Consider the following 25,927-nt stretch of genomic DNA (forward strand, 5'->3'; position numbering starts at 1 on the left):
AGCTCCCTTCAAATAAACTCAGACATTAAGTTTAAACTGTTTATTATGTAGGTTACTGAGAAAACCCGTTAAGGTGACATCATGTTTATTATATAAAAATCCGATTACTGGCATGGGACCGCTTCATGTGTATCTCTGCGACATGTGACAACAGGCCCAATTCACGCCTACAACGTGGATGATTTGTTTTAACTTAATCGGGAGGTTATAGTTGTTGAAGGATAAAACACATGTCCAATGGTGTGAGTTTGTTTGATGTCAACACACTGACTCGTCTTCTTCTTTCGCAACATCCTCTGGACAGTTATTTTCCCGGACTGTACCATAAAGTTGGTTGGAGGGGTGGTCGTCTTCTTTTGCTGGTGGCTGTGTATATTTGATTACATAATAATGGCTTTACTTTCATACATTTTAAAATGCCACTATTTGAAAAGTCGGCGGCTTTATGTATTATTAGAAATTCGTTGCAGGGTTAATGTTTTTTTTTTAATAAAGCTGATTGTACCCCCCACACGTACTAAGTTAATAAGCCGACTGATTGCCGTTCCTTTTCACTTTTCGACAAAAAAAGTATTGTGTTACTTTAAAACCAAGTTAGCACGCTGTTACTGCTAAGCTAACTGTGGTCGTTAGCTTTATATTTTGTTTGATAACAGTGTTTTATATCGCAGTGGGTTTTAAAAGAGGAAATGGAAGACATCGGCGGAGTATTTTATGTGCTGGCAGTTAAAGCCTGCTAGCCATCTTTAGTGAGCTGTCGGCCTTCGGAGGTCGGGGCTAACGTCCGCTACACTTTGGTTGTGTTTAGCGTTAGCTGGCTGAAGGCTAACCGTTAGCTGCAGCCGACAGATGCTTTTTTTACGCAACAAAGAATGTTGATGTGTTCCTGTGAAAAAGTGGATTTTAACATTGCCTCCCGCACCGTCGCTCGGCTTGTTTTCGAGGCCGAGCAAGATAACCGAAACGGAGGAAACTCATCCAATGGGAGGTAGGAGAGCCAACTTCTGTCTCCACTGCTAAAAGTTGTTTCTTTTTCTGTGCCATATAAATATATATATGAAACCCGGTTCTGCAAGCCTTTTGTCCTCGTGTGTTAAACTGCACACAATCCGTTGAACTGCGCAGGAAAACAGATATCAGTTGTTGCAGATCATTCACAGATCAACAACACTTTTGAATAGTAGACCCGATATCACAGGAACAGCTGTTCCTGAATACTTGCTTCACACGCTGCAACTTGTATTTGCTGGTTTTGTACCGTAGCGTCCCGCGTCTGAAATGGCTGTGGGTCCGTGTGAGATTGTGTGCGATAATACCTTTTTAACGTGGCCTGTGTTTTATGGCAAAAAAAGATCAGGCTTGTTTGTACCAAAGAGTAAAGACCATGCTGGGGGATTATGGTGGATTACTCTGGACAAACAAGTCGGTGCCAAGATTTGTCTTGTTCAAACAGATCACAGCAAATACTCTCAGACGTGCTTGGGTCCTTGCCTTGGAAGTGTCTGCTTTGATGGCAAACAATGGCGTGACACACACACACCCTCACCTCCCTTCCCTGTTGGAGGACGCATCTGCAGTGTGTTTACATAGTTATGGCCTTGATATAGTGGCAATTCGACGTTTTTATTGGCTGTATGAAATATGTATTTTCAAAAGGTGTTGTTCATGTCTGCTCCAGTGTTTGACAGTGGCTGTGGGATATTGTGTGGTTTGAAAACTCTGGCATTTATGTAGAGCACCTGCTTTTTTTTTTTGCCACGGGTCTGATCTTTATGGGCTTTCCTTGCAGGGACGTGGGTTTAGATTTCTCTTGGTGATAAATGCAGTGGGATGGTGTCCTTTCCAACCAGTTTAGGCTGTTTCTGAGTTACGTGAAGGGAGAAAAGTTTGAAATATGGAGCTGAAGTAATTTAAATTCCCCAAACCTAGGTAAAAGTATACATGTAACACAACCTACCCCACCATAAATAAATCCTATTGATCTGCCCTCTAACGGGAACAATATTTCATTACATACATCATCATCATATGATACCTCATATTCCCAGAACTGGCAGAGCGTACAGTATCAAAGACCAGACAGAAATAGCCCTAGTCTCGCAGTCATTTGTTTCAGTTGGAAAGTAAAACAATTTATAGTTTGAGAATAAAAGAAAAGTAGTAGTCGGGTGTATGGTTGAATGCAAAGTTTCTGCTCTTGTCACTCCTCAGGTAGCTACTTCCTGACACAGATCTGTCTTTTGTCTGAGACTTCAACTCTTGCAAAGATGAGCATGGTTATGCAAATGAAAGCTTGAAGTCTGCCAAAGGGAGGAGAGGGGAGGAGTACCGAAGACAGAGAGTGACACTGGACAGAGGAAGGTGTGAAGCCCGTAAACTTGACACAGAAATGGATGATAGAGCATTTTAGTCACTCTGTGGTCAGCATGCACAGAGTCTGGACAACTGGAAAAGGATTGCCTAATGAACACAAAGGCCTGTGAAATTGTGGGACTACCTCCCAGCTTCCTGTTGCCTCATTTTTGATCGTAAAGGAACACCTACATCTGTGAACTGCTCTGTGGTTTAACCACTTTTGGGGGATTTTACTTGCCTGATGGAAAGACACTTTTTTGAGTTCACAGGAAATATTATCGAAATCATCTTAACTCATGGTTAGCGTTACTTAAAATGGCAAAGCTGATTTGTCCGAAGGGAGTTTTTGATACGTTTACCCATCCTGTTTCTAAAATGTATCAAACGAAAGCATGATTGGGCCATCTCGGTCCGTCGTGGTTCAGTCTCAACTCTCAAGATGCAACAAACCCTTAGTTTGTGCCCTTGACTTGACTGAAAGATACATTTAAGCTCTGAAGATGACTATGTCCTCTCCCGTGGCCCCAGAGCGCATCACTTCAACTCAGCCCATTCCCGTCCCAACGCTGACTATCCTGCCCCCGTCCTCGGATACAGAGTCCTGGTCTCGCTCACCGAGCCCCAGACCGCCACGCTCTAGTCGCCACAGTCGATCCCACCGCAGCAGGACCCGTGCCAAGAAACGAAACGAGGAGGAGCAAGGCTGCACTCCTAAGCGGCAATGGGGTAAAATGCCTCAAATTGTAATAGAGGAGACTCCGGCGAAGGCTGCCATTCAACATCGGAGCCCCTCGCCCTCCAACTCTGTGGCCAGTCAGGTAGAGGGGGAAGAGCAAGGTCAGGAAACCCCTTCACAGGACCTCCTCCTGCCACCGTCACGCTCCTGGTCTCGTAGTCCCTCTCCCAGCCGGCGCTCCCGTTGGTCCTTCAGGAGCCTGCTCAGCAGAGACTCCGACTGGGAGAGCTGCAGGTTAGTGTGCTGGATTCATCTCCAATAACCAGCCAGTTAATGAAATCAAAAATGAAATGTAGCACTCGTGTGCAGCATTTGTTCATGAAGCCCCAATGTGTTTTTTTTTTAACCTTCATTCATTTGGTTGACGATTCTCTCTTTGAGGATGGTCTTATCTTACAGCACCACACATCGGGGTTCAGTGGCTCAGAACAGAGCAACCACTCCCTCAGCACTATATGCTCGCCGGTCTCATGGGTATTCTACGCTTGTAGCTCTGCACAACCTCAGCCAATTTGCATTCAGGCCCTCTGAGAGCAGATCTGGCTGCAGTGACTGACTGGAGTGAGGAGCCGCTCATTTGTGCACGTTGGTGGAGAGTTAAAAGGCCTTACATCTGACAGATTTACGCTTGGTCGACTTTTTTTTTTTTTTAAATGCTACATGAGGTCAACTATTTTGGAGCAGGGTGGAGTTAATTAGCTAATGGCTAGAACTAGTGAGGACAGATTACAATGTTAAAATCCCGACTTGAGTTGATTTATGGTGCTCTATGACGACAGATAAGAAGTGAGGTTAACACTGGTTGAATTTCAATGATGAGCTAGAAATGTCCTTGCTACCCTGTAGAAAATATACATACTTCATATGCCCTGCAATTAGTATTTTAAAAGAACAGTGTTAGCTTTCAAGAAAGATTGCCTTATTAAAAATTGCAAAACAGCAATGTTATATAAACTGTACACAAAGAAAGTCAGACTGCTGTTGTGGCAGTGAGGAAAAAAAAAATAGAGCTGGATCAGTCATAAGGAGCTAGAGGCGGGGTTCATGCGCCATTTATTCTTCTTCTGAAGCATGACATCACCTGCAGCCAATAGGAGTGGGCTCTTAATCTGATGATGTCATGTGAGTCCAATCAGATGCTGTTCTGGGCCCCACTGCAGAGGGCAAGCAGAGGGTGATTCTCCCCTTGTGCTCCATGTGAACAGCTGTGCCCTTGTCCTCTTTATTTACACATCATTTTATTGACCCAGTTATACTGTTTTGCTGAATATTAATGAAGCTTAATATCCTAGCTGTGACTCCTCAAATGATTGTTTGACAGTCTTTTTAAAGTGAAATATACAAAGCTATGGACAGATTTAGGGTTAAACGATGTGTGGTACATTTTTAATATGCCTTTTTGGAGTAACACCCAAGCAAAGAAGTGCCAAGGGTTATGTAAACCATAAAAAATATATATTATATAAAAGACAAAAAAAATCAGATTAGCCACAAAATAAAGAAATACCCCCATTTACATTTAGCACTAAAATTAATCTTTGATCATCCAATCCTGTGTTTTCAACTCTAACTTCAGAACAACTTTAAATTCAAACTTATGACTGCAAGATAAACACATTGAGGACTTTGACATGTCTGTAGAGCAAGCTCCCCAAGACGCAGAAGATTGATTTGCATTTTCCAAACAACCTGGACACGTCTGTAACGTCTTCCCCAAAGAGGAGGCGCTTAACTGCCCCTACAGTCTTATTGCAAATGTTTATTTTTCTTACTCAACAGTGGAAAGTTTCTTTCAGATAAAATCAGCTGTGTGGAGCTGAAACAAAGGCCACTCGAGATGCATTGGAGATTAATTGTGAAACAGAAACCATTGGATCTTCTCATCTTTGATTTGTGTCGGGGCAATATTCACACTCTACTTTCATCTTGTCAGTGGGGACAAAGTGTTATTAAACTTAATGCAACGGCTCACAGCGTATGATCATGTTCAAGTATGTTTGATATTGAGTACAGGAGGACGTCTTGACTATTCAGACTGTTATGTTAGTCAGAGAGGTGAACACGTCTGAACAGAGCCAATATGCTGCAGTTTATCCCGATCATGCCCTAAAGCCAGGCCCGCTATGAAGGCTCCTTAAACAGACAAGTGCACAGACTTGTCTCAGTCTTCATGCAGAGTGAGCGTCTAGTAGGCCCTACTCAGTGGAGATGTCAGTGATGGTGTTCAGACAAAAGATCCAAGTAGCTGAGCTTGAGTGGCTGTAGCTCCTCAACAAATGTTGTGGTGTTCAAGGTTGTATTTAGTTGTATCTTGTCAGTTTCCACCTTAAGCAATTGAGCGATTTTATTTGAGGACATCTCTGGCCAGAAGTGACAAATCTGCTACATTGATGAAACGGTTCAGGTCTCTATGTCTGTTTTTTACGACTAAATCTTTTAAACTATCTACGAAGTTAATATCAAAATAGTTTTCTAGATGGAACATTGTTAATAAAGGCATAACTGTTTCTGATGGAATCTGCGCAGTTTCTAAATGTCTGCACTATTTGATCCCAGTGTTTGAAAGTTTGGGTTGAAATACAAATACATTTGTACTTTCTATTGCCCTTTGAATGCATCAGTTACCAGACTCGCTAAGGTAAAGCTGCCTTCACTTGCTATGCTTAACTAGCACAGATTCATTGTCTATATACAGTACAGCTGAAAGGCTAACTCCACTATATGCATGCAGAGACTTTATTCATTTTACTTTGATGTAAACATGTGAAATTGTCACAATAAGCCTGGAGCCGGTGTCTTTATTTCAAAACTACAAAGATGTAGACACACTGAGAGACAAACTATGACATAATTGCCATGGATGTTTAGCACAGCCACATCAACAACTCAGTGACCGGTTGACTGATTGTGATTGATTGTATTTGTGACCTCTTTGTCTTTCTGCCACACTGTATCCATGTGGATTACGTATTCTTGTTTACATTCACTCCATAATTATTGATCCATTTTTCGGCCGGAGTTTCTTCCACTGTTGCTGGCTAGTGTCTCATTTCCTTTATTTACTTTGAACCCGTTTTCAGTGATCAACTTTTATAGTCTTATCCACTAGTTTGTTTTACATATATACAGTATATATATTGGATAGTGTGCGTACCCGAGGCTCTTTGGATTTTGCACCATGTGTGTGCAAGAAGAAGCTACAATCTCCTAAATTAGCCCAAATCAAGATATAGAGCTGTTTTCTTGCTCTGTTGAAATAAGAGACATTCTGTTGGCAGGAAGGAAACGGCATAAGAGCAACACCTTTTATATCTTTATACCCACTTCCTGTCACTTTTTTTTCAGCCATTCTTCCCAGCTGCGTTCAGTCTCTTTCTTGCCCATTTCTCAGTGTCCACCCAGCCCAGTAAACTCTTGACATTATTATGGGCCTTTGGTGAACCTCAGAAAAACAGATTACACAGAGGGAGCCTGAATGGTAGAGATGTCGGCCTGGCTCAGCCCAGCCTGGATTATGATGTGGACTCTAATCCAGAGGGATGGACGGAGAGATTGAGGGTTAAGGGATTGCGTGAGCTCTGGGCTTCGTCCAGGTGGATTCACAACAGGCCGCCATGGTCTCTAGTTACTTATTTTTACGATGCTAGTCGTGTTTTCTTTTTCACTTAAGGGCCTCTATTTGATAGTATAAAGGTATTTATCAGAAATGATTAGCAATTTAATAACATCCCTTTTTATGTTTTACATATTCAGATTGTTTGGAACATATAGATTGAGATTAGGATAGAATAGCTTCAATAATGACCAAGGCATTCATTGCAAAGATAACAGTGTTGGTAAATGTTCTCGTGACATCTTGTCTGTGAAGTACTGGTCCCTCCGAACTCAGATAAAACCTCTCAGTTTGGACTCTGCCTTATCATCCTTATCGGTTCAGCTCCACCTCACAGCAAGGCCTCACTCACACGCATGGAGCCGCCTCCTCCCTCCTCCCTCCTGCCTCCTCCTCCCCTCCACCCTCTCCCTTGTTGCAAAGGATTACGGATGGACGCAGAGACTGCAGCCCGTTATCGGGTCCTGCTAACGGCATAGGGGTAGCCGCGGTACGTCCGGTACCTGGCTGCGAGGTGCAGGGGGGCCCGTCAGCGACAATGAGAAATTAATATCCGACCGCGGGACGGTGGACGAATGGGCGCTTTTCTACCCCGACGATAAGCGAAGAAAACAAGGCAGAAAGAGCGGACATACACCCCTGTAGCGTCGGGCTTGCTTTAGCCGCGCGCACACACAGACACAGACACCAGGATCACCATATTGATACAATAGTTGACAGCAACGCGCGCGTGTGGTGTGTTTTTGTGGATATCATTTGGATCGCCTCACGACATGTTCGAGTAAGTGACTTAAACAGTCTCCTGTAGTGTGATGGTAGCATTGTGCTATGCGGTGGTCCGTCTGCTCGTCATACAGCCTGCTCGTGGTACGTTTGGATGTGGTCACAGCGTTTGCAAATCCGTCTGATCGCACGGGTGGGTCGCACATAGTTTTATGCAAAAAGCACAGGTGTGCAGCCGCGGGCTGGCATGAGCTTGTATTAACTGATTGCTAGCCGTGTGTTTGTGTTCGTGCTATCGGTTCTCGTTTTGGTCACACTGACCGCGGCAGACCCTCCACCCATGCACAACAGTGCTTCCTAAATGGACCGCGTTTGTCACGTGTTGTGTCCGGTCATCGAGTGTGCTGGACTGGATTGTTTTTGGGTATAGCCGGTGTTTCGGTGTCAAAACCTTCCCGTACACAATCTATGGTCAAAACGTACCGGATTTTGATTGTTGGAGTGGGAAACGTGTTGTTTATGTGTTAAAACATAAACAACACGCGACATTGTTAGTTAGAAGTTGCCCTTCTGAAGTAATGAACTTGCTAAAAACACAGAATCGTATTTTGGGTAAACACGTGTCACTTAGAAGAACCCTTTAGCACATTTAACAGTTAAAAAAAAAAAAAATGTTTTTAACGGGATTCGAACTCATCATTGCGTGGAAACACGTGATGTGATGCCGGGGAACCTGTTCGATACTTTGTTATCAATTAGAGAGACAGGATAACAATTAGTGCAACACTCAGTGAGGAGTCCTGTTGTAAGCAGAAGGCAGCCAGGTCGATGGATACCCTGTCCGTGTATCCTAGTCTGGATTTTTGCTTGTTTACAACACAAATAAGAGGTTGTTTCAAATCTGTTAATTAAAAACATCATTGTTGCGCTGCAAGAACATGGAGGAAGATGTTTGTGATGTTGTCATAATGCGACAACATAAATGGATAATTCATTTGAACAACTAATCCATGTTAAATTCCAACGGACAGGGCGGTCACAAGTCTGGCTGCCTTCTGCTTTCCAGAGCGACTGCTGGCTGAGTGTTGCACTTATCGTTACCACATCTCTCTAATAGATAACGTGGCGTAATGGCACAGTTTCTTGTCCCTGCCATCAGTGGTGTGTTGCGCAGGAGGTGATGATGATTTCTGACTAATTTCTGTTTCCACTCCAGTTCCTGTCACTGTGAGCTGCGACCAAGTTTACAGGGACAGAGTTAATGCCATTTGTTTGAATTTTTACCTAATTTAACCAAATAAATATTGATGTCTCACAAAATGGACCGATCCGCCTACTTTAGTCAAGAGGAACAGATCGTTATAGTGGATATGAAGAATATGAAAACAAATATTTCAACACTGTTGGCAAGGAATGATAGCAGAAAACTGCCAGTAATGTAAATTTACAAGTTAATATATTAGTTTGAACACTTAAGACACTTTTAAAACTGCTACTTGAACGTTGAAATTGAGGCAGCATATTTAAACGATGTATTTGAAAACTGCATTTAGGTCGGACATTATGTGCAAACGTAGAGAGACAAAGACGACTCTTATTTTGACTGTAAACAATGAGGAGAAATGATGCCGCTTTGTCCCCGAGGCTTATTGTCAGACCATTTAAAATCAAAATCATTTATGCTGATAACACTGGCTGAACATATTTCTTTGGTCTTCAGGAGGCAGTTTGAGATGACTCACTATTGTCAAATAGGAAACGCCCGCAGCCTGTCTTCATAGCATGTCATTAAAGATATTAGAGCAAAATTGAGCAATAAAATATGAAAGAGTTTCCTCACTTCTCCCTCTCTCCGTGTCTTTTTTTTGTCTCCAGTACGGCCAGTAACTCTCCACGCAGCACCCCCGGCAGCTCTCCCTCCCTGCGGCGCAGGGTTCTCGGGGGTGGCAGGGCCAGCGAGGGCGAGGGAGGAGGAGAGAAGAGCGGAGGAGGAGGCGGCGGGGGAGGAGGAGGCGGAGGAGGTGGCGGCGGCGGCGGAGGAGGAGGTGGAGGAGGAGGTTCAGATAGCCCCCTGCCCTCCATACCCTCGGCCTCCTCCCTCACATCCGCCTACCCGCTTGCTTCTCGCCACTTCAGCCGCAATGCAAAGGTAACTAGAACGTCCCTGATCTAAGTAATATGTCGAGAGAGCTGAACTGCTGCCAGGAGGTCTTTAGATGCAGTAGGATTGCTGTGTGAGCTTTATGTGTGCGAGTAAAAGACTCGTATCTTTTTCATGTGATCCCAGTGAGCAATGACATGACGAAACCAAACATGTGTTTAAAGTATTTTTGCCTTTTCTAAAATGGTGTATTTAAATATTTCTGTCTTGGAATTGCATAACGTGGGTATGACTGTAAAGCTGAGGCTCTTTCTATTCATGTGTGATGATGTTGGTCCCCATGAGTCCTCCTTTTTTTTTTTTTTTTTTTAAGACTTGACGTCACTTAATACGATGTTGTGACCTCTGGGATAATCACATCCGCATGAAACTTTAAAACTACAAACTAGAGACCTTTAGCATTCAGAGGGTGGATGGCTTCCAATAACAATGCAAATTCTTGCAGAAATCTCCAAATGTCAACCCAATTATTGCTGCAACAACCTATGACACATAATGGAGACTGGCCATCATGTACTTCTATGTTAATGTTCTAAGCGCTTTTACACTTTCACAATTCATTTTAATGAATCAGTTAATTGTTTTATAGAACTAGAACCTTATTCTTCAGGTTCCCAGCTTTCAGATGATGCACACCACTTCTATGTGCGTACACCTTTAACCTGCTATCTCCCCCTAAAAACAACAGAGTTGAATACCAAGTGTTTCTAGGTGAGGTGTGGGGGGGCATTCCACTGCTGAGTGAATGTAAATGTTTGTTTTGCATTTTCTTTACCTTCCATTTTCGACATTCGAGCTGTTACAATGTCAGCGTGTTTGCTCTTTGTACATTGACTTCTAGTGTTTGTAGTTCCGTGTGACGGAGGGTTCTGTTGGAGGTTTCGCATCTCTTTTGTTTCAGGCCCATTGTTGTGAAAGGAACTCGTTATTATACTAACGACTGTTCGTTACAGCTGGTCAGTGACACATACCTTTTTAAAATGGAGAAGTGCTGAAAACTCCAACCTCCAATACCTCAATGTTACATAAAAAAAAAAAGCTCAGCCTCGGGACTGGTGTGGCAGGATCTCATGCACACAGATATCGAAGTGCGTTACTTTACCAGATGTATGCCGATAGATTCTCCTCATTATTTTTTTGTATTGTTGCAGAGAAGTGTGAGCGCTGTTCACGACTAAATATGCTGTTCTTTTCTTTACAGAAAATGCAGAGCTGGTACAACGTAAGTATACATTAACAACCTCTCATTGGACTTTTTCACCACACGGTTAAAATGTTAAGCATTGAAGAACACAGTTTATCCGTTAGCTATTTAACCGAAACATCCCAGTCTAGCCCAAGGCTTGTAACAGGCTAGTTGTGAAGTGGAATACCATGTTCTCCTTTCTCTTTCCCGTTCTCAACCTCAGGTTCTCAGTCCGACGTACAAACAGCGGAACGAGGATTTTCGTAAACTCTTTAAGAAACTTCCTGACACAGAGCGACTTATAGTGGGTGAGTGTCAAAAGCATGTTGGCGTGTGTGCAGAGCTCATGTGATAAAGCGAGCTACACGTGTGGCACCAAACACCCAAGAAGATTAGATACTTATCAAACCCCTCACTTACAAATCAACCTCCTGAATTGTTGAAATGATTTTTCTCTCTCTTTCTTTTTTAATTGACCTCTTCTTTTCCTGTTTCTCTCCGCAGACTACTCTTGCGCTCTGCAGAAGGACATACTGCTTCAGGGCCGCCTCTATCTGTCGGAGAATTGGCTCTGTTTCTACAGTAACATCTTTCGCTGGGAAACCACTGTAAGACATGCGCACACTGTGTACACATTCACACGCGCACAATCGATCAAAAAAGCCTGTGGTAAGCCTGGTTAATGTCACACCTGCAATCAGATAAGAAGTCGTTTTAATGCACTTGTTTGCAGTTCAATATAGATACGCTCAGGCCATTTGGTGAGATAAGAGTGTAGCACACAGACACACACACACACACACACACACACAGTAAATCTCCCTCCTCCTCGTTCCAGATCACTATCCTGCTGAAAGACGTGACCTCTATGACCAAGGAGAAGACTGCCAAGCTCATCCCAAACGCCATCCAGATCAGCACTGACAATGAGAAGGTCGGCCTCCAGGACAAATAACATCGAGCCCGACTTTTGGCCCATTTTCAAAGACTTTAAGACTTTAACACATTCTCTATCCTTTACAATTAAAGTTAACTGCTGCTGCAAAAGCATGGCGTGTTAGCTGTTGATATTGTTTACTGTAAATTACCCTTTTTTGCTAGTGAAGCAGTATGAAGTGAGCTGACTCAACTTTTATCTCCACTGACTGACAAAGCAAACATCCCGACAGACGGAAACCAGCAGTCAAATCACATTTTTCTTCTTTCTTTCTTTCTTCCTTCCTGTCCCGCTGATATTCCCCCTCTCAGCACTTCTTCACATCTTTCGGAGCGAGGGATCGCAGCTTCATGATGATTTTCCGTCTGTGGCAGAACGCCCTGTTGGACAAGGTACAATCTTCTCTCCCACCTTCCTGCCTGTTCTAACACGGCTAGTAGTTACCATCTTAGAATAGAACAGGGTGTCGAGAAGCAGTGAGACGGCCACAAACGCAGGCTTCGGAGAGTGATTTAAATCACTGTTATTTGCTGCGTTTGGATGAAGACATTTTTATTTGGACAGCGCTGGTGCAGAAACACAGCGGCGTAGCATGAAAGCACATGGACACAGGCGTCTAGCTGAAAGGTATTGACTTAGTGGTCCTGCAAAAGGCTGTCAAACAAAACACTTCAGTCACTGCCTAAGAACAAACCGCAAATAGTATATTGTGATTATAATCAGAGGTGTTAACTTTAACTTATTTGCTAATATGAATGTTTCAATTTGTCATCATGCAGCTCAACATGTTGATTGACTCTTTTAACGTCATTGTTTCTAAAATATTGTGTGATGCATGACCCTTGTTATTCTGATATTGAGTCTTGACTGGTTGGATGTCGCCCATCAGTAATCAGTTATTGATCCTGATCAACTTCTGAATATAAATATTGTGTTTATTTTACAGTCACTGTCCCCCAAAGAGCTGTGGCACATCGTACACCAGTGTTACGGCACTGAGCTGGGCCTCACTAGTGAAGACGATGACTATGTCTCCCCCACCACCGAACACATGAACGGCCTACTGTGAGTGTTCATGTGTAATTACATGCTTATCGGAGAGTTTTGTATTGTTTGTGTGTGTGTGCAGGCATGCTTAAGGGGAACACCAACTTAATTTAGAATTCCAATATGATGTTTTTACGTAGCCAAGTTCAAACTAATATTAGTTGCTCTTTAACCAAACAAGTGGTTCCTTTTCTCTGTGTCTTTGTCTCACAGGCTTTCTGTGTATGCGTCTCTGTCTCACTCACTCTCACTTCCTCTCCCTCTGTTCCCCAGGCCAGGAGACGAGTCCATGTCGGTGACGGATCTACTAGACCTGAGCTCCGTGTCGGTTATCTCTACGGGCAGCTCTCCCTCTCTCCTGATGCCCTTTGGTCTAGTCAGCTCACCCTCAGCTACTCACCTCGGGGGCTCCTCTCCCCCTTCCTCCGCCTCCTGTCTGCCCATAGAGGTGCCTTCGTCATCTGGACGCAGACTCAGCTCTGACCCCCTCGAACCCAGTCCGCCCAGCTCCCACAGCTCGCTGCCATCCACGACTCCCACCAACATCTCTGCCTCGGCCCCGGTCTCTGCTGCTGCCTCCTTTGTGAGTGGTGTTCTTGACACACGCACATACTTCGGCATACAGCACAGCAAAAGCTAGTTGTCAATGTAGTGTTTTGCGTCGTCTGATCTCATTAGATGTCTTATTTTGTACTACTTCATAGTACAAAATAAGAATAGTGAAATACCTGCACCTCCTGCAAGGCTGTCATCATCATGCATTTTCAAAAGATACAGGTTATCCCATACGACTGTGGACTGTCGGTACCAAATGCTTAAAGGAGAGACATCCACTTTAATCATCAGATTCATCACAGGCCGAGCATAAAGTCCACTTACTGATTCGTCTGCTCCTGCTATTTGTGTTTCAAGGCACCAGCCTTGCGTTTGCAGACAGCTGACTAGCTAATATTAGCTACATGGCAGGGATGGACTGAAAAAAGTAGAATCCACACGCCACTCCACCAACTTCTTTGGCTTCACGTCTCATAACCAAAGATAAAACCTCGTCAACAAACCGAAAGCTCAGATCAGTGTGCACTAGATGTCTCAGCTGGAGTAGACGTGGGTCAAGTACTAAATAGCCAGAGTGTAACTATTCATGTCACAATTTACGGGACTGTTGTGACGCAAAACTAATAGTGTAGCAGCTATCATCTTTGCAAATTCTAACATTTTTTTCCTATGGTGCCAAAACAGAATCAAAACCTACAACAACACTTTGTGCAGAGCAATCATTGTTCCGCCGATAGATCTTGTGTATTCTGTTTGTGTAACGCTCGTGTGATAGTAAGTAAATAATGGATTCTAGCCAGCTGTGATTCACGTTGTATTTGATGAACTAATCAGAGTTGTACACTTGCTAACATATCTAGTACAAGCTGGTATTAATAGAGCTCAGTGGTCTGAACACTTCTGCTTCATTAACTATTCACACTTGAAACACTACTGACAGGACCCTTGTAGAAGATTGGGGACTTAGTAAAGTGTTGATACAAATCTTGCCCCGTCTGTAACTGTGATAGTCATTATTATTTTTGCTTTAAAGATTAGAATTCAAATCACACATACTAATCAGATGCTTTATTACAAAAATACATAATCTAGCACATGGCAGGTTTGTTTATATAGCACCTTTCGAAACACAGAGATAATGCTTAGAAAAGGCAAAAATAATGCATTATACCAACATAGAAACACAAATAAAATCATTTAAAAACTGAAATATAAACAGACCAAAAATACAGGATGTATTGCAGTAAAGATGTGCAATACTGTGTCGTTGTTCTAGTCTAATCAGTTCTTCCTCAGAAACCGCTACTGTGGTTGCTGGTTTTGATACGGACAGATCAAGCCCAAGCTCAAGTGAATAAATGGAGTGCTGTGTTGACTGTGTGTCACTTTCAGATTAATTGCGCGCCTGCAGTGGTATGTCTGTTCAGGCTGCGTCAACACAAGGTCGGCTCAGCTGAGGCCTCTCTCCGCTCAAGTCATACGACAATGGGGTGATTCCTCTACAAACCTCCTGCTAACTATCCTCTGGCGTGCGTTTTTTTTTTTTTTCCCTCACTGCATCAGAATCTGGAAGAGGGAGGGGACAGTCTGTCCGAGTCAGCCAATTACATGCTGCCCCCGCCGACCACCAGTCTGGGAAACCTCTCGTCATTGGACATAACCAACGACGAGGAACTGCCCACGGACCCCAGCAACTCCTCTGACACGCAGGAAGAGAGTGAGTGTTGTTTAGGTGAACAGACGACCGCAAGAACCCAGAAGTGATGAGAAAATGTAACTTATCGGAATATTAGAGTAGATGGAATACATATATTTTAATGGTAACTTCTTCTCTTTTTTTGCATTTTAATGATTTAAATACTTTTTTAATTGAGTGAACTTTAAATCAGGGAAAACACAACAGTCAGTAGTTCTGAACTAAGCTAAAAAACAAGGTAAAATCTACCTTAAACGGACAGTTCACCCGAAATTCAAAAAATAGTAGTAGTGCTATTTATCAAACCAGATTGTTTTGGTGTTGTCTGCTGAGTGCTGGAGATATCGGCCTTTGAGATATCTGCCTGTTTCATGTAGGAACTATTTTATTTCTACCAAACTGCACCCGCTAGCCTTATCACCGAGCAGATGAAGTGTGCGTCCATACCCGATTCTGCTAGCTCAACGAGGTCTGTGGATTATCTTGAGTAACCAGGTCATGATTAATAAGACATTGCTGTTGAGTTTTTGGGCGCTTTGAGCACTACAAGCTGAGCCATCTAGTTTCAATATATTCGAGAGAATGCACTACAGGTAAGAAGAAGAATATGTGTTTTAGGGTGAACTGTGCCTTTTAAGGGCATACAAACTCTCATGGGAGACGCTGTTATACTATTTCAATCTCTATCCTCTTGATTTACTGTGCTCATTAAAAGTTGCTTTAATCTGACTGTGAACTAACCTCGATGTGCTGAAGGTTTTTATAGTTCTATTATGTTCCCTTCCTCCTGATCTCTGTGAATGATTTGTTTCTTTCTGCTTCGTTGCTTCCACCTCTTCTTCCTTCCACAATAATTGCAGGGAAGATTTTTCAAACATTAACACGGAGTGATTTACTGCTCTGTGGGGGAATCTGTCCTGAACTCAACACAATTATTCTTTTGGAATTTTACACATGCTACTTTGGCAGATTGGCAGATGATGAACCTAAAACTGCTTCCGAGCTGGCAACATTGTAGTATGATTGCCTGTAGGTTTAATATTAAGCACAGAGAGCATATTTATTATAGAAGTCTTCTGTTTTCTTCTTGATTTTTCAGGTGAGGTGGAGTCGTTCTGCGCTGACCTGAGCGGGCGGCTGCACATCAACAATGTACTCCGCATGAGTGTAGACAAGCTGCACGACCTGCTCTTCTCTGCTGACACCCACTTCATCCAGCACCTCTTCTCCCAGAGACACTTTACTGGTAGCTCACACACACACACACACTCACATATGATGGTATAAACTGCTTGTACACCATTTTCTCTTGGGTTACAACACTCCCATTGATTCTTCATGAAGACGTATACTTTTCTTTTTATTGGATCTTTGAAGCTATGCTTCTCTGAGCTCTTTTCTCATGCTGTGAAACTGTGTTCAGCAAAATGATGTGATGCTCCATATATTTCAGCAACCAGCACAGAACTTGCATTAACTTGTTTCATAACATTAAGCACAATAGAGCCAGTTTTTCCTGTTGACACAGCGACGGTTGGGGCCCGGTGTTTGTTTTTGTTCTGCTGCTTAATGGACTCGTCCGCCTCTTCTTCCTTCCACAATAGTTGCAGGAAAGTGTTTTCAAACATTAACACGGAGCGGTTTACTGCTCTGTAGGGGAATCTGTCCCGTACTAAATACAATAATTCTTTTGGAAGTTTATGCTTGTTATTTGTTAGAGGATTTACCTAAAATTGCTGCTTAATGTTCTTGTCCATTAAGCAGCAGCAGCAGATCACTTAAGTTTACATTTTTCTGCCATTAAACTCAGTTGCAGGTGCACTGCGAGTATCTTAGTTATGCAGTAAAGTAAGACAAATTCTCACGCAGATACCTCTACATCAGTTTTTAATGATGTTTCTTTCCTTTAGAAAGTATTTTTATCGCTCTTCTGAAGCAGCTGTGCTACCCTGTCCAGCTGATGAATGCAAATGTAGTGAAGTACCACCCACCCCTCAAAGACATTGTGTACCCCACTCTATTGTGCCACTAATGAGGGTGCCACACTAGCTGTTCACGCCGTGTTAACCACCCTCCTTTGCCCCTCTGTTTTTTCATAACCTGTGTACGGCTATTTTTTATTTTATTTGATAGACTGATAATTAAGTTCATCTCTGCATAGATGCCCTGTATACTTTGGATTTTTTCTGTAGTAGTTTAAATGAGGACAGAGGTGAAGCCGTGGAGTTGATTTGGCCGGGGCCTACTCCAGTTGGAACATTGTACAGCTCTAATTGGGGCATTTCTTTCTTTCTTTCTTTCTTTTTTTTATGAAGGAGTGTGGATTGACCCTCTGGTTTTTTTTCTCTCTCTTTCACTCTCTCCCTTCAACCCCTGTGATTCTCTTGGTCTCTCTCCTTTTCATTCACAAATTCTCTCCCTCTCTTGTCCTCTCTTATTTAAAAAAAAATCTTTTGTGTCTTGTTCTCTCTTGACTCGCTCATGTTCTCTGTGTCTTTTCTCTCTCTCTCTCTCTTAGACCTATCGGTGGGTGAATGGCAGCATGACAGCAGCAGTGGGACTACCAGCCGTGTGCTTAGCTACACTATCGCCCTCAACAACCCCCTCGGCCCCAAGACTGCCCCTGTGGTGGAGACGCAGGTCAGTCCTTGACAAACACCAATCATTAGTCGGCCCTTTGGCACACAGGCTTTGCTAAAGGCAAAGTACTAAGACACAAACACTTATTTAGCTTTAACTGGAGTTCCAGAAAATGGCGTAATCACGACCCGAGCATCTTGTGCGAAGGCTCCGCAAGTTGTCGCAGCACTTGATCATGCACCTCTGACTTTATGTAACTTTGCGCGTGCGATCAGAGCTTTTCAGACGTGATTGTCACAAATAGTTCACTGTTAACAGCACTGTTCACTTGTCTAGGGATTATACAAAGAATGTCAATTAGTTTTGAATTGCCTTAGAAATAAGAGGTCTTAACTTAACAGTTAATTACAATTCCTACTCGGCAGTGTGGAGGTTAGCTTGTGGAGTTTTGCAGGTTACGTAGGACGGCGAGACGTGAAAAGGCTTCAGCTTGGGGATAATGGCGCACATGTTCATGCAGTCTCTTCTGGAAGACGTTCATAGTGCTGCATTTGATTGTTCACATGAAAAGTGATGGAAGCAGTTGTTTGAGAGAGAGAGAGCTTGAGACCACGCAGCTGGCTAATCATAGTGTGAAGTGGGTGTGAATGTCAGATTGCCACTTTGAGAGGGGAGCGTTGTGATGAAGCACGTTGGTGCCTTTACAGCAGCTAATTATCAGTCAAAGAAGCCATAACTAGCAGACACGTCGGAGGAAACCAATACGTTTGCATTGCATTAACGGTGCACCTCCGCTTTTGTTTCCTGCTTCCAGACGTTGCATAAAAACAGCGCCAAGGGCGAATGCTTCGTGGTGGACTCGGAGGTGATCACCTCAGGCATCCCCTACCAGGACTACTTCTACACCGTCCACAGATACTGCCTCACCTCCATCAGCAAGCACAAGAGTCGGCTCAGGTATGTTTGTTCTCGTCTTATCATCGTGGGAGGGGATTTCTTTACTTTTTAGCTCACTCTCACCCAAAACAGGAGAGCCACAAGTGACAATCACACTCGGCATTTCCTTTAAAGGCCAATTTTATGACAGCTCCTGTTACTGAAGTGTCGACACTTTGCTTATGTATGCTAGACTATAACATCTGTTGGTACAGTTCCTTTACTTTCTTTGTAAGTTTCATGATGAAAAACATTCGTCTTTAAACCCAAAGTTTCAATCTATTTTTTTTTATACAACTACTTCAACTAATGGTTTCAGTGGGGTATGAAGTGAATAGGTTGAGAGAGAGAGAGAGAGAGAGAGAGAGATTCATCACTTTTATTGCCGAGCCGCTTTTACTTTTCTCACTTCTGCGGACATAACTGGCTTCACCGTATTTGACTTGATGCCAGATCAGCTTATTTCCAGCACAAGGTCAGGATCGAAGAGCAAGGGCATCTTTCTGAGCATTTTGAACTGACGTTCAACAACCACAGAGGAAGAAACGGAGAAGTCAGACACAGAAGTTCCTCCACTGAGAGTAGCATCAATGGACTATTATGCAATGTGGCTGGAAGACATGTTCTATTTTTTTTTTTTTTTTAAGGAAGGGCTTTGATTGTCTCGCTGTCTGCTTATCAGTAGCTGTTTCTTTCCCAATATTTCTTTCAGTTCTGCCTAATAAATCAACAAGCTACCATTGTAACACTAGTTACATACCACCATCAAACTATTTGTGCTTAGGAAATCCTGTTCTTTGTCATCAACTGCTTTCCTTTGGATTGTTGTCCTTCACTCCTCTGTTAGTCTCCTACTTATAAACTACAGATTACTTTCTGTTTAGTTTTGAGTATCTTTTAAGTATCTTTTGAGTAGGTCAGGGTCATCGGTTGCAGGCAAATAAACAAAATGTTTCTTTTCGTGCTTAAAAACTCCAGCAGAAGAGTATTCTGGCAAAAACGCGTCAAGGACTCGACACAGTTCCATCGTTTTCTAAACTGACATTGCCGTGTTGTGCATATTTTCTGATTGCTTTCTTTGGAACGCAGAGACATGATATCTTTTACTAATTAGTTTACTGAAGTGCTTGTGTAAAAAAACATGGAATTGTCAGGGCGATTGAGCCGTTAAAAAATGAAAATTGCATGAACTTGTGTCGACCACCTGCACAAGTCGCCGGTTGTTGACAGGCGCCCTGTTTAAATGGAAAATGTTTGATATCTTTAACATAGAACAGCTCTGATTTAGTGTCAGATATGTGAGTTTTTTTCTTTGTAAACACATGAGATTGGTCTATATATGTTTTAAACGAGGGTTGTTTGCTTTTCCTCTTTGCCCAGAGTTTCCTCAAACATCTGCTACAGGAAGCAGCCATGGAGTCTGGTGAAAGCATTGATTGAAAAGAACACCTGGAGCGGCATTGAGGAGTACTACAGACACATGGGTGAGTCACATGCTCCGCCTCCTCCCGTTTAAATCTGTATACACACACACAGCTTGTGGAAACCACACCGACCCATTCAGGCTGACTTCCCTTTAGTAAACAACTGCGCAAAAGTAAAGTGAAACTCTGTAAGCAGGACACGCTTGACATGAAAGCCAAATGCACAGTTTCACGTTGCAGAGCGCGGATCATAAGCGCGCTACCTATTGTCCATTTGAGTGCGTCGTAGACTGAATATGTTCGTGTTGCCCGAATGAGAGTCTCTCCTCTCTTCTCTTTTCTACATAAATGGACAATGAGAGTTTGGTATCGATAGCTTGCCCCCCTCCACTCAAAGATGTGTTCTGCTTTTTGTTATATCTATATATCTAACTATATCTATACATATGCATACTTTTTATGTAGATTTTAACATGCGTTTTCACACAGAACTTTGCCGACGTAGCCACACGTACATAAACTTATCTAAAATATTACTTAATTAAAGCAATGTCTGTTCAAAAAGGAAAATTGAAGAATGTCACCAAGTATTTAGTGGCAGCATTTTGCACTTGACAAGTTTTGACAGCCAGTATTATTGTCCCTCCACCTTACTTTCCTCTGTATTTGAATTTCTCCGTCTTCTTACTTTGCAGAGAGCGAGGTGTGCAAGCTGGAGACGCTGCTGCAGACCGAGGTTTCCATTGTGGCCACAGGCGACGCAGCGGGCGCGGACGCTGCCATGACACCACCGGCCATGCGCCGCCGCAAACGCACCTGCTCTCGACGGCAGGGCGACAAGGAGAGAGAGAGGGAGGGAGGAGGAGGCATGGGCTCCGGAGACCGAGGAGACAGAGGAGTCGGAGAGGACAGGGACCGGAGAGAAGCCAGTAAGTCGGCCAGGATACAGTCGTTGAACAGCTTTGAACAGATTTCAATCCTTGTCCACCAACGTTGATGCTCATGCGCTCAAAAACAAAAACGCTGAATCCATCTTCTGTGCCTTACTGCACTCTAGTGGTTCTGTTTGGAGCTGCATAACAATATCAGACGCAAAGATATGATATTCAGAAATATACATTGAAAACACACTGATCACTGAAAAACCTGTGTCCTGTTTTTTATTCTTTTAGGTGCTCACTATATTAAGCTGGGCGATCGTTCACGAGGAGGACCCAACAGTATATCCACCATCCTCCTCATCGTCAGCTTCATGTAAGTTGAAGTGTGTGTTTGTGCCGTTGAGGCCGTGAATAACAGCAGCCTCTCTGAATCCTCGGCTTCCCTCCTGGCTGTCGACTCGAGGTGGTTTCCAGCATGTTTTATGTCTTTACTGCACACTGATCATGTTATTCATACGTCTTATTCACGAGCAATCTCTCGCACACAATGAGCTACTTATAACGGAGATGAGCGTTTCTAAATGGAGATTATTTTAAGCATTTTTGTATAAAAAAAGGGACTTTCTGAGTGTACTAAGTCAGTACAAAAGTGTATGTGTGTGTCCTCGCATGTGGTTCATCTCCTTAGTAGTACTGTACATCCTTTCCCCCCCGGGGTTCCTACCTGATCAAATCTCCGGTTTGATTGTAAATGTCTGACTATATTGACTTTTATGCTGTCTTGGTTCAATACGCGTCTGAATGCTCCCTCATTCAGACACATTGGATATCGATCTTCTGCATACTAACAGCCTCACAATGCCTTTCTTGCTATTTTTCTTCTTTTTCCTTCCTTTCTGCGATTCCTTTTTGTGAATAGGATCTGTATCAGGTTCGTATGAGAGGCTTTGCTTTTACGCCACTGGCTGCATAAATGAGAACTATGTGAATGACGCGGGAAAAATCCACCCTTTGACACTCTTACGGTGCACTGACACTGAACATGAAGCAAAACCTTGTTTCACAAGAGTTTTTAAGTCTGCATTTGTTTGCCACAAACATCCAAGGGACTAACAACACGCACCAACTCGTGTTGGAAGGCTTGTTTTCAGACGAGGGTTCAACATGGACATAGAGAGACCGACAGCAGAGCAGGACCAGGATCACACCCTTTACTCAACACACACCACTGTCTGGTCTCCAGTAGCAACTGGTCTGTTTAACTGGAACTATTACATCATGACATCTACATTTGAGCAGATACAAACAGGAAATCAAAATACAATTCTGCCGAGGAATGCAACATATACAGTAATAACAACACTGACGTTTGTGTCGGGGTGGAATTTTCCTGTAATAAGATGACATTGTGTTGTGAATAAGTGCTGGGTTGTGGTTGAATTGAAATGTTTGCGTGCTCATTTTGTGTCGGCAGTATTTGGCATTTTGCCGTTGATTTCTCACTGATGTTGTCTTCGTGTTTCACAGCAGTCGGTGAACTATAAGATTGTCTTCTCTCTCTCTGTCCCCGTCAGTCTGGTGGTGCTGGTGGCGCTCAACATGCTGCTCTTCTACAAGCTGTACGCTCTGGAAAGAGCGGCCCATACACTGGAGACATGGCACTCCTACTCTGTTGCTGACAGGTGAACACACAGACATAGACTCTCTGTTGCTCTGTTAACGGGCGTATGGAGTTATTCTTGTGGGATCTGAGGTGTGAGATATCCCTCAGAGTGTTATTGTATAGCAACAAACCCTCTCTTGCCTTTTTGTAAACAGATGAACGGCTAATTCATATTTTATCAATTTTAACAATAGATGATATGTGAAAGGTCTCACTTCTAATGATGAATCCTCAAAGAGTTATCACCCGGCTCTACGCAGCGTTTTCACGTCTTTAAGCTACATTTTTCAGTTCGCACCAGTTTTGGTTCCCTCACTGCTCTCGTCAGGTTGTTTTTTTGACTTTCTGAAGGCAGAAAAAACCCCACTGTTACATGTTTGGTGGCAAATATCAGAAAAAACAAAGCTGGTGAACAATGTGGAGCATTTAGCAGCTGAAGAACGGAGCCAAAAGTAAAAAACAAACCTGGTATTTCTGGTAAAAGAGCCATGACTACGCTACTGACTCCCTTGCCTCTTCCTTTCTCCTGTCTTCTTGTTTTCCTCTCCTCGTCTCCTCAGTCCTTTACCCCAGACAGCTGGAGAGTGGGCTCAGGTCTTACAGCTTCAGAGGCAGTTTCACCAGGCTCAGCTCAGCAAGTGGCAACAGATCCTGCAGTCCTCCGTCACCCTTCTGGACCAGGTGTGTGTGTGTGTGTTTTACTTGTGTAAAAGTATAAATGCCGCTGTCACTGCATTATTTAATCCAGTATATCTCACCCAACGGCTCTCTCTCCCCCCCCCCCCCCCCCCCCCCCCCCATGTTTATCTCCCAGATGAAACAGTCTTTAGAAAAGCTCCACCGAGGCATCGTGGTCCCAGAGGTGCAGCGGGATCCCCCCGATGATGATGCTACCCCATCAGAGTCCCTGACTGGGGCCTGAGCACCCCCCCCTCCCCCTCCCACCTGACTGTCTCCCACTTCTGAACACACCCTGGTGGACTGGTAGAGTTGAAAAGAGAGAGGCTGGTCGACTTGGAGCGGCACACAGTTTGCTCTTTCCCTCATTTCCAAATCGAAGAAAAAGACTTTACCCACAATGCTCCTCGCCTGACTGACTTGAAAATGGCGACGTTCGCCTTCAGCCAGAACCAGTGAACTCCTTCAGACTGGAAGCTATCAGGACCACAGCAATAATGTACGTACAGCTGCAAGTCACCTGTATGTAGTGAATGGAAACAGGCCACTGGTGGGCCGACGCAGACCATCCACTCCTCAAGAGACATTTCAAAATGGCCACCACCCCCCCACCACACACATTTTATGACTATCACAGACTCCAGTTCCTCTTCTGACATGCAAAATTTCACAGGGATCAGTGATTCTGGAAAGTGGGAGGTCCTCCTCTATAGTGAACGCCTGCTGAGAGGGGGGAGTGCTGGAGGGAGCCGGACGCCTCTCTCGCTCTTTACGTCGTTGAGCCCCATCAAAGGCCGCCAATCCTCCGCGAAGTGGGGATGAGAAACATTTCAACACCAGACACTTTAGTTTTTCAGCTTTATTTTTTGATGTATTCTACATCTGAAGATGAATCTCAAAACACCACCCCACTCCTCTCGTGGGGTTTTAATTATTATTTTTTTTTTCAAATCAGTGTGTTGGGTTGTTAGTGAGGACAACAAGCTGCGTCTGACTGGACCGACAGTATTTATTATTAGCAATGACTTCTGATCTGAAGTCCTCGTCCTGCTCTTAAGAAGTCATTGGGTGGATACTTTGTGCTCTGATTTGCTGTTACAGTACGGACCAAGAGGAGCTACAACCATTACTGATCACAGCAATAATGACAATAGTGATGCTAGTACTTTTTGAATGTTTCAAACAAAGTAGTATATAATAATAATAATAATAATGACAAATTGTGTGTGAATGTGTGTAGAGGCAGGAAACAACAACAAGCGGAGAAGGTTTTGACTTGACTGATGTGTGCGTGTGGTCATGAGGAGTCCTCAGTGTTTCAGATGTTACATTTTCATATTAGCGTTTCTTGAGTTTCAGATTTCTCTTTCGCGTTTGGTCGCTCACTCTTTCTGTCAGAGCCAGACATTAACAGTCGACTTGATCGGGTGGAAGCCCGAGCAGTTGGCTGCTTCGTTGTCCCACTGGGCCGGACACTTCGAAGCAAAAAGGACCAACCAGAATTCTGTTAGGCCCAGGTGAAGACAAAGGGAATCCGTTTTGCAGTATTGTGTTTTTTTTTTTTTTTTTTTTTGTGTTTCTATGTGTTTGTAACATTAATTTGACTCGCCTCGTCTTTTATTTTTATTTGATTCATTTTCTATCTTTGTTATTTTGTCGTTTATTTTCAGCTTGTCCTCTCCGTCCGCTCGATCTTCCAGATGTGAAAACATCTCACCCATCTGTACTCTTTACTCTTCTCATCACTCAACCCCACTGGTCCTCTCTGTGCTCTTCCTCTTCACCCACTCTCACTCTCTCTCCCTCTGTTTCACTGAAAATAGCGGCTACAGAAGCATGTGGGCCACGCTGTGCATGGCCATTGCGGGTAACAAAATGGTGTAATATTTATTGAGGGGAGGGGGCGGGGTGTCTGGGGGAGAGAGAGAGAGAGAGAGATGGATGGATGAGAGGCGGGATGATAATGTACTGTAAAGATTTGATTGCACACCACTCCATGGCGAACAATGAAAAGTTCTAAAACATAAAACGACTCCTCGCTCATCTTTGAGTCTGTGTCTTTACCTCCAAAAGATGTGGGTCGATTTATCCGACCAAAATAGATCTGTGAATATAAAATATAATATCTCAACGCCCAATTTTAAATAGCTTGTTTTGTCCATCAAACAGTCTTACAGTTTCATATCGAAGAAGAGGAAGAAGAACAAAGCTGGAACTGGTGAGATTTATTTCTCAGGTAATCTTACAATTTATAACCAGTTTAAATCCGTGAATCTTCTGCGGAAATGTCACTGAGGGAAATTAAGTTTACATTCAACTACCACACTGAATAACTGCAGTAAACAAAGGTTTTATCAGTCATTACATCACATTATGCTCTGCTCATTTTGAACGGTGGCATATCGGTCACAAAAGGTAAGTCTGGTGTGATTGAGGAAAATAAAGTGGTGTTGTCTAAGGCTAATTTACGATTAAATGCTTTATCGATAACTTTTTTTTTCTTGATTGACTTAATTTTCTTAGTGTACGATGTGTCAAAAAATTGTTTAAAAAATGTTCATCCCAAGTTCACACAGCTCAAGGTCACATCTCCGAATTACTTCCAAATTAGCCGCCCATAACCCAAAGACTATTACAAGGATTTAAAATCAAGTTAAGGAATAAATCCTCACACTTGAGATGCTGGAACCAGCAAATATTCGACATCTTTTGCTTGATAAATGACTTAAACTATTAAATGACCATTAATCGATCAT

General features: G+C 43.2%; 1 protein-coding gene across 4 annotated transcripts; it reads left to right on the top strand.

Moving 5' to 3' along the window:
- Positions 1–557: 557 nt before the first annotated feature.
- On the top strand, positions 558–25,200 carry gramd1a (GRAM domain containing 1A). 4 transcript variants are annotated; one of them, XM_076106635.1, is made up of 20 exons: positions 558–988; positions 2,212–3,325; positions 9,303–9,576; positions 10,790–10,810; positions 10,998–11,082; positions 11,279–11,382; positions 11,613–11,708; positions 12,023–12,103; positions 12,658–12,776; positions 13,032–13,341; positions 14,877–15,045; positions 16,109–16,255; positions 17,528–17,649; positions 18,404–18,546; positions 19,906–20,009; positions 20,645–20,878; positions 21,122–21,203; positions 22,405–22,512; positions 23,054–23,174; positions 23,308–25,200. In XM_076106635.1, the coding sequence occupies exons 2-20, from the start codon at positions 2,856–2,858 to the stop codon at positions 23,413–23,415; spliced, it is 2,898 nt and encodes a 965-aa protein (XP_075962750.1). In that variant the 5' UTR covers positions 558–988; positions 2,212–2,855; the 3' UTR covers positions 23,416–25,200. The 4 variants fall into 4 exon arrangements, with proteins under 4 accessions (XP_075962750.1, XP_075962751.1, XP_075962752.1 ...); XM_076106636.1 differs by having other exon boundaries at positions 14,877–15,030; XM_076106637.1 differs by lacking the exon at positions 2,212–3,325.
- The last annotated feature ends 727 nt before the right edge of the window (positions 25,201–25,927 follow it).

Source organism: Anarhichas minor, unplaced genomic scaffold (genome assembly GCF_050575085.1).
Source record: "Anarhichas minor isolate MPS153535 unplaced genomic scaffold, ASM5057508v1 ptg000035l, whole genome shotgun sequence".
NCBI classification, from domain to species: Eukaryota; Metazoa; Chordata; class Actinopteri; order Perciformes; family Anarhichadidae; genus Anarhichas; species Anarhichas minor.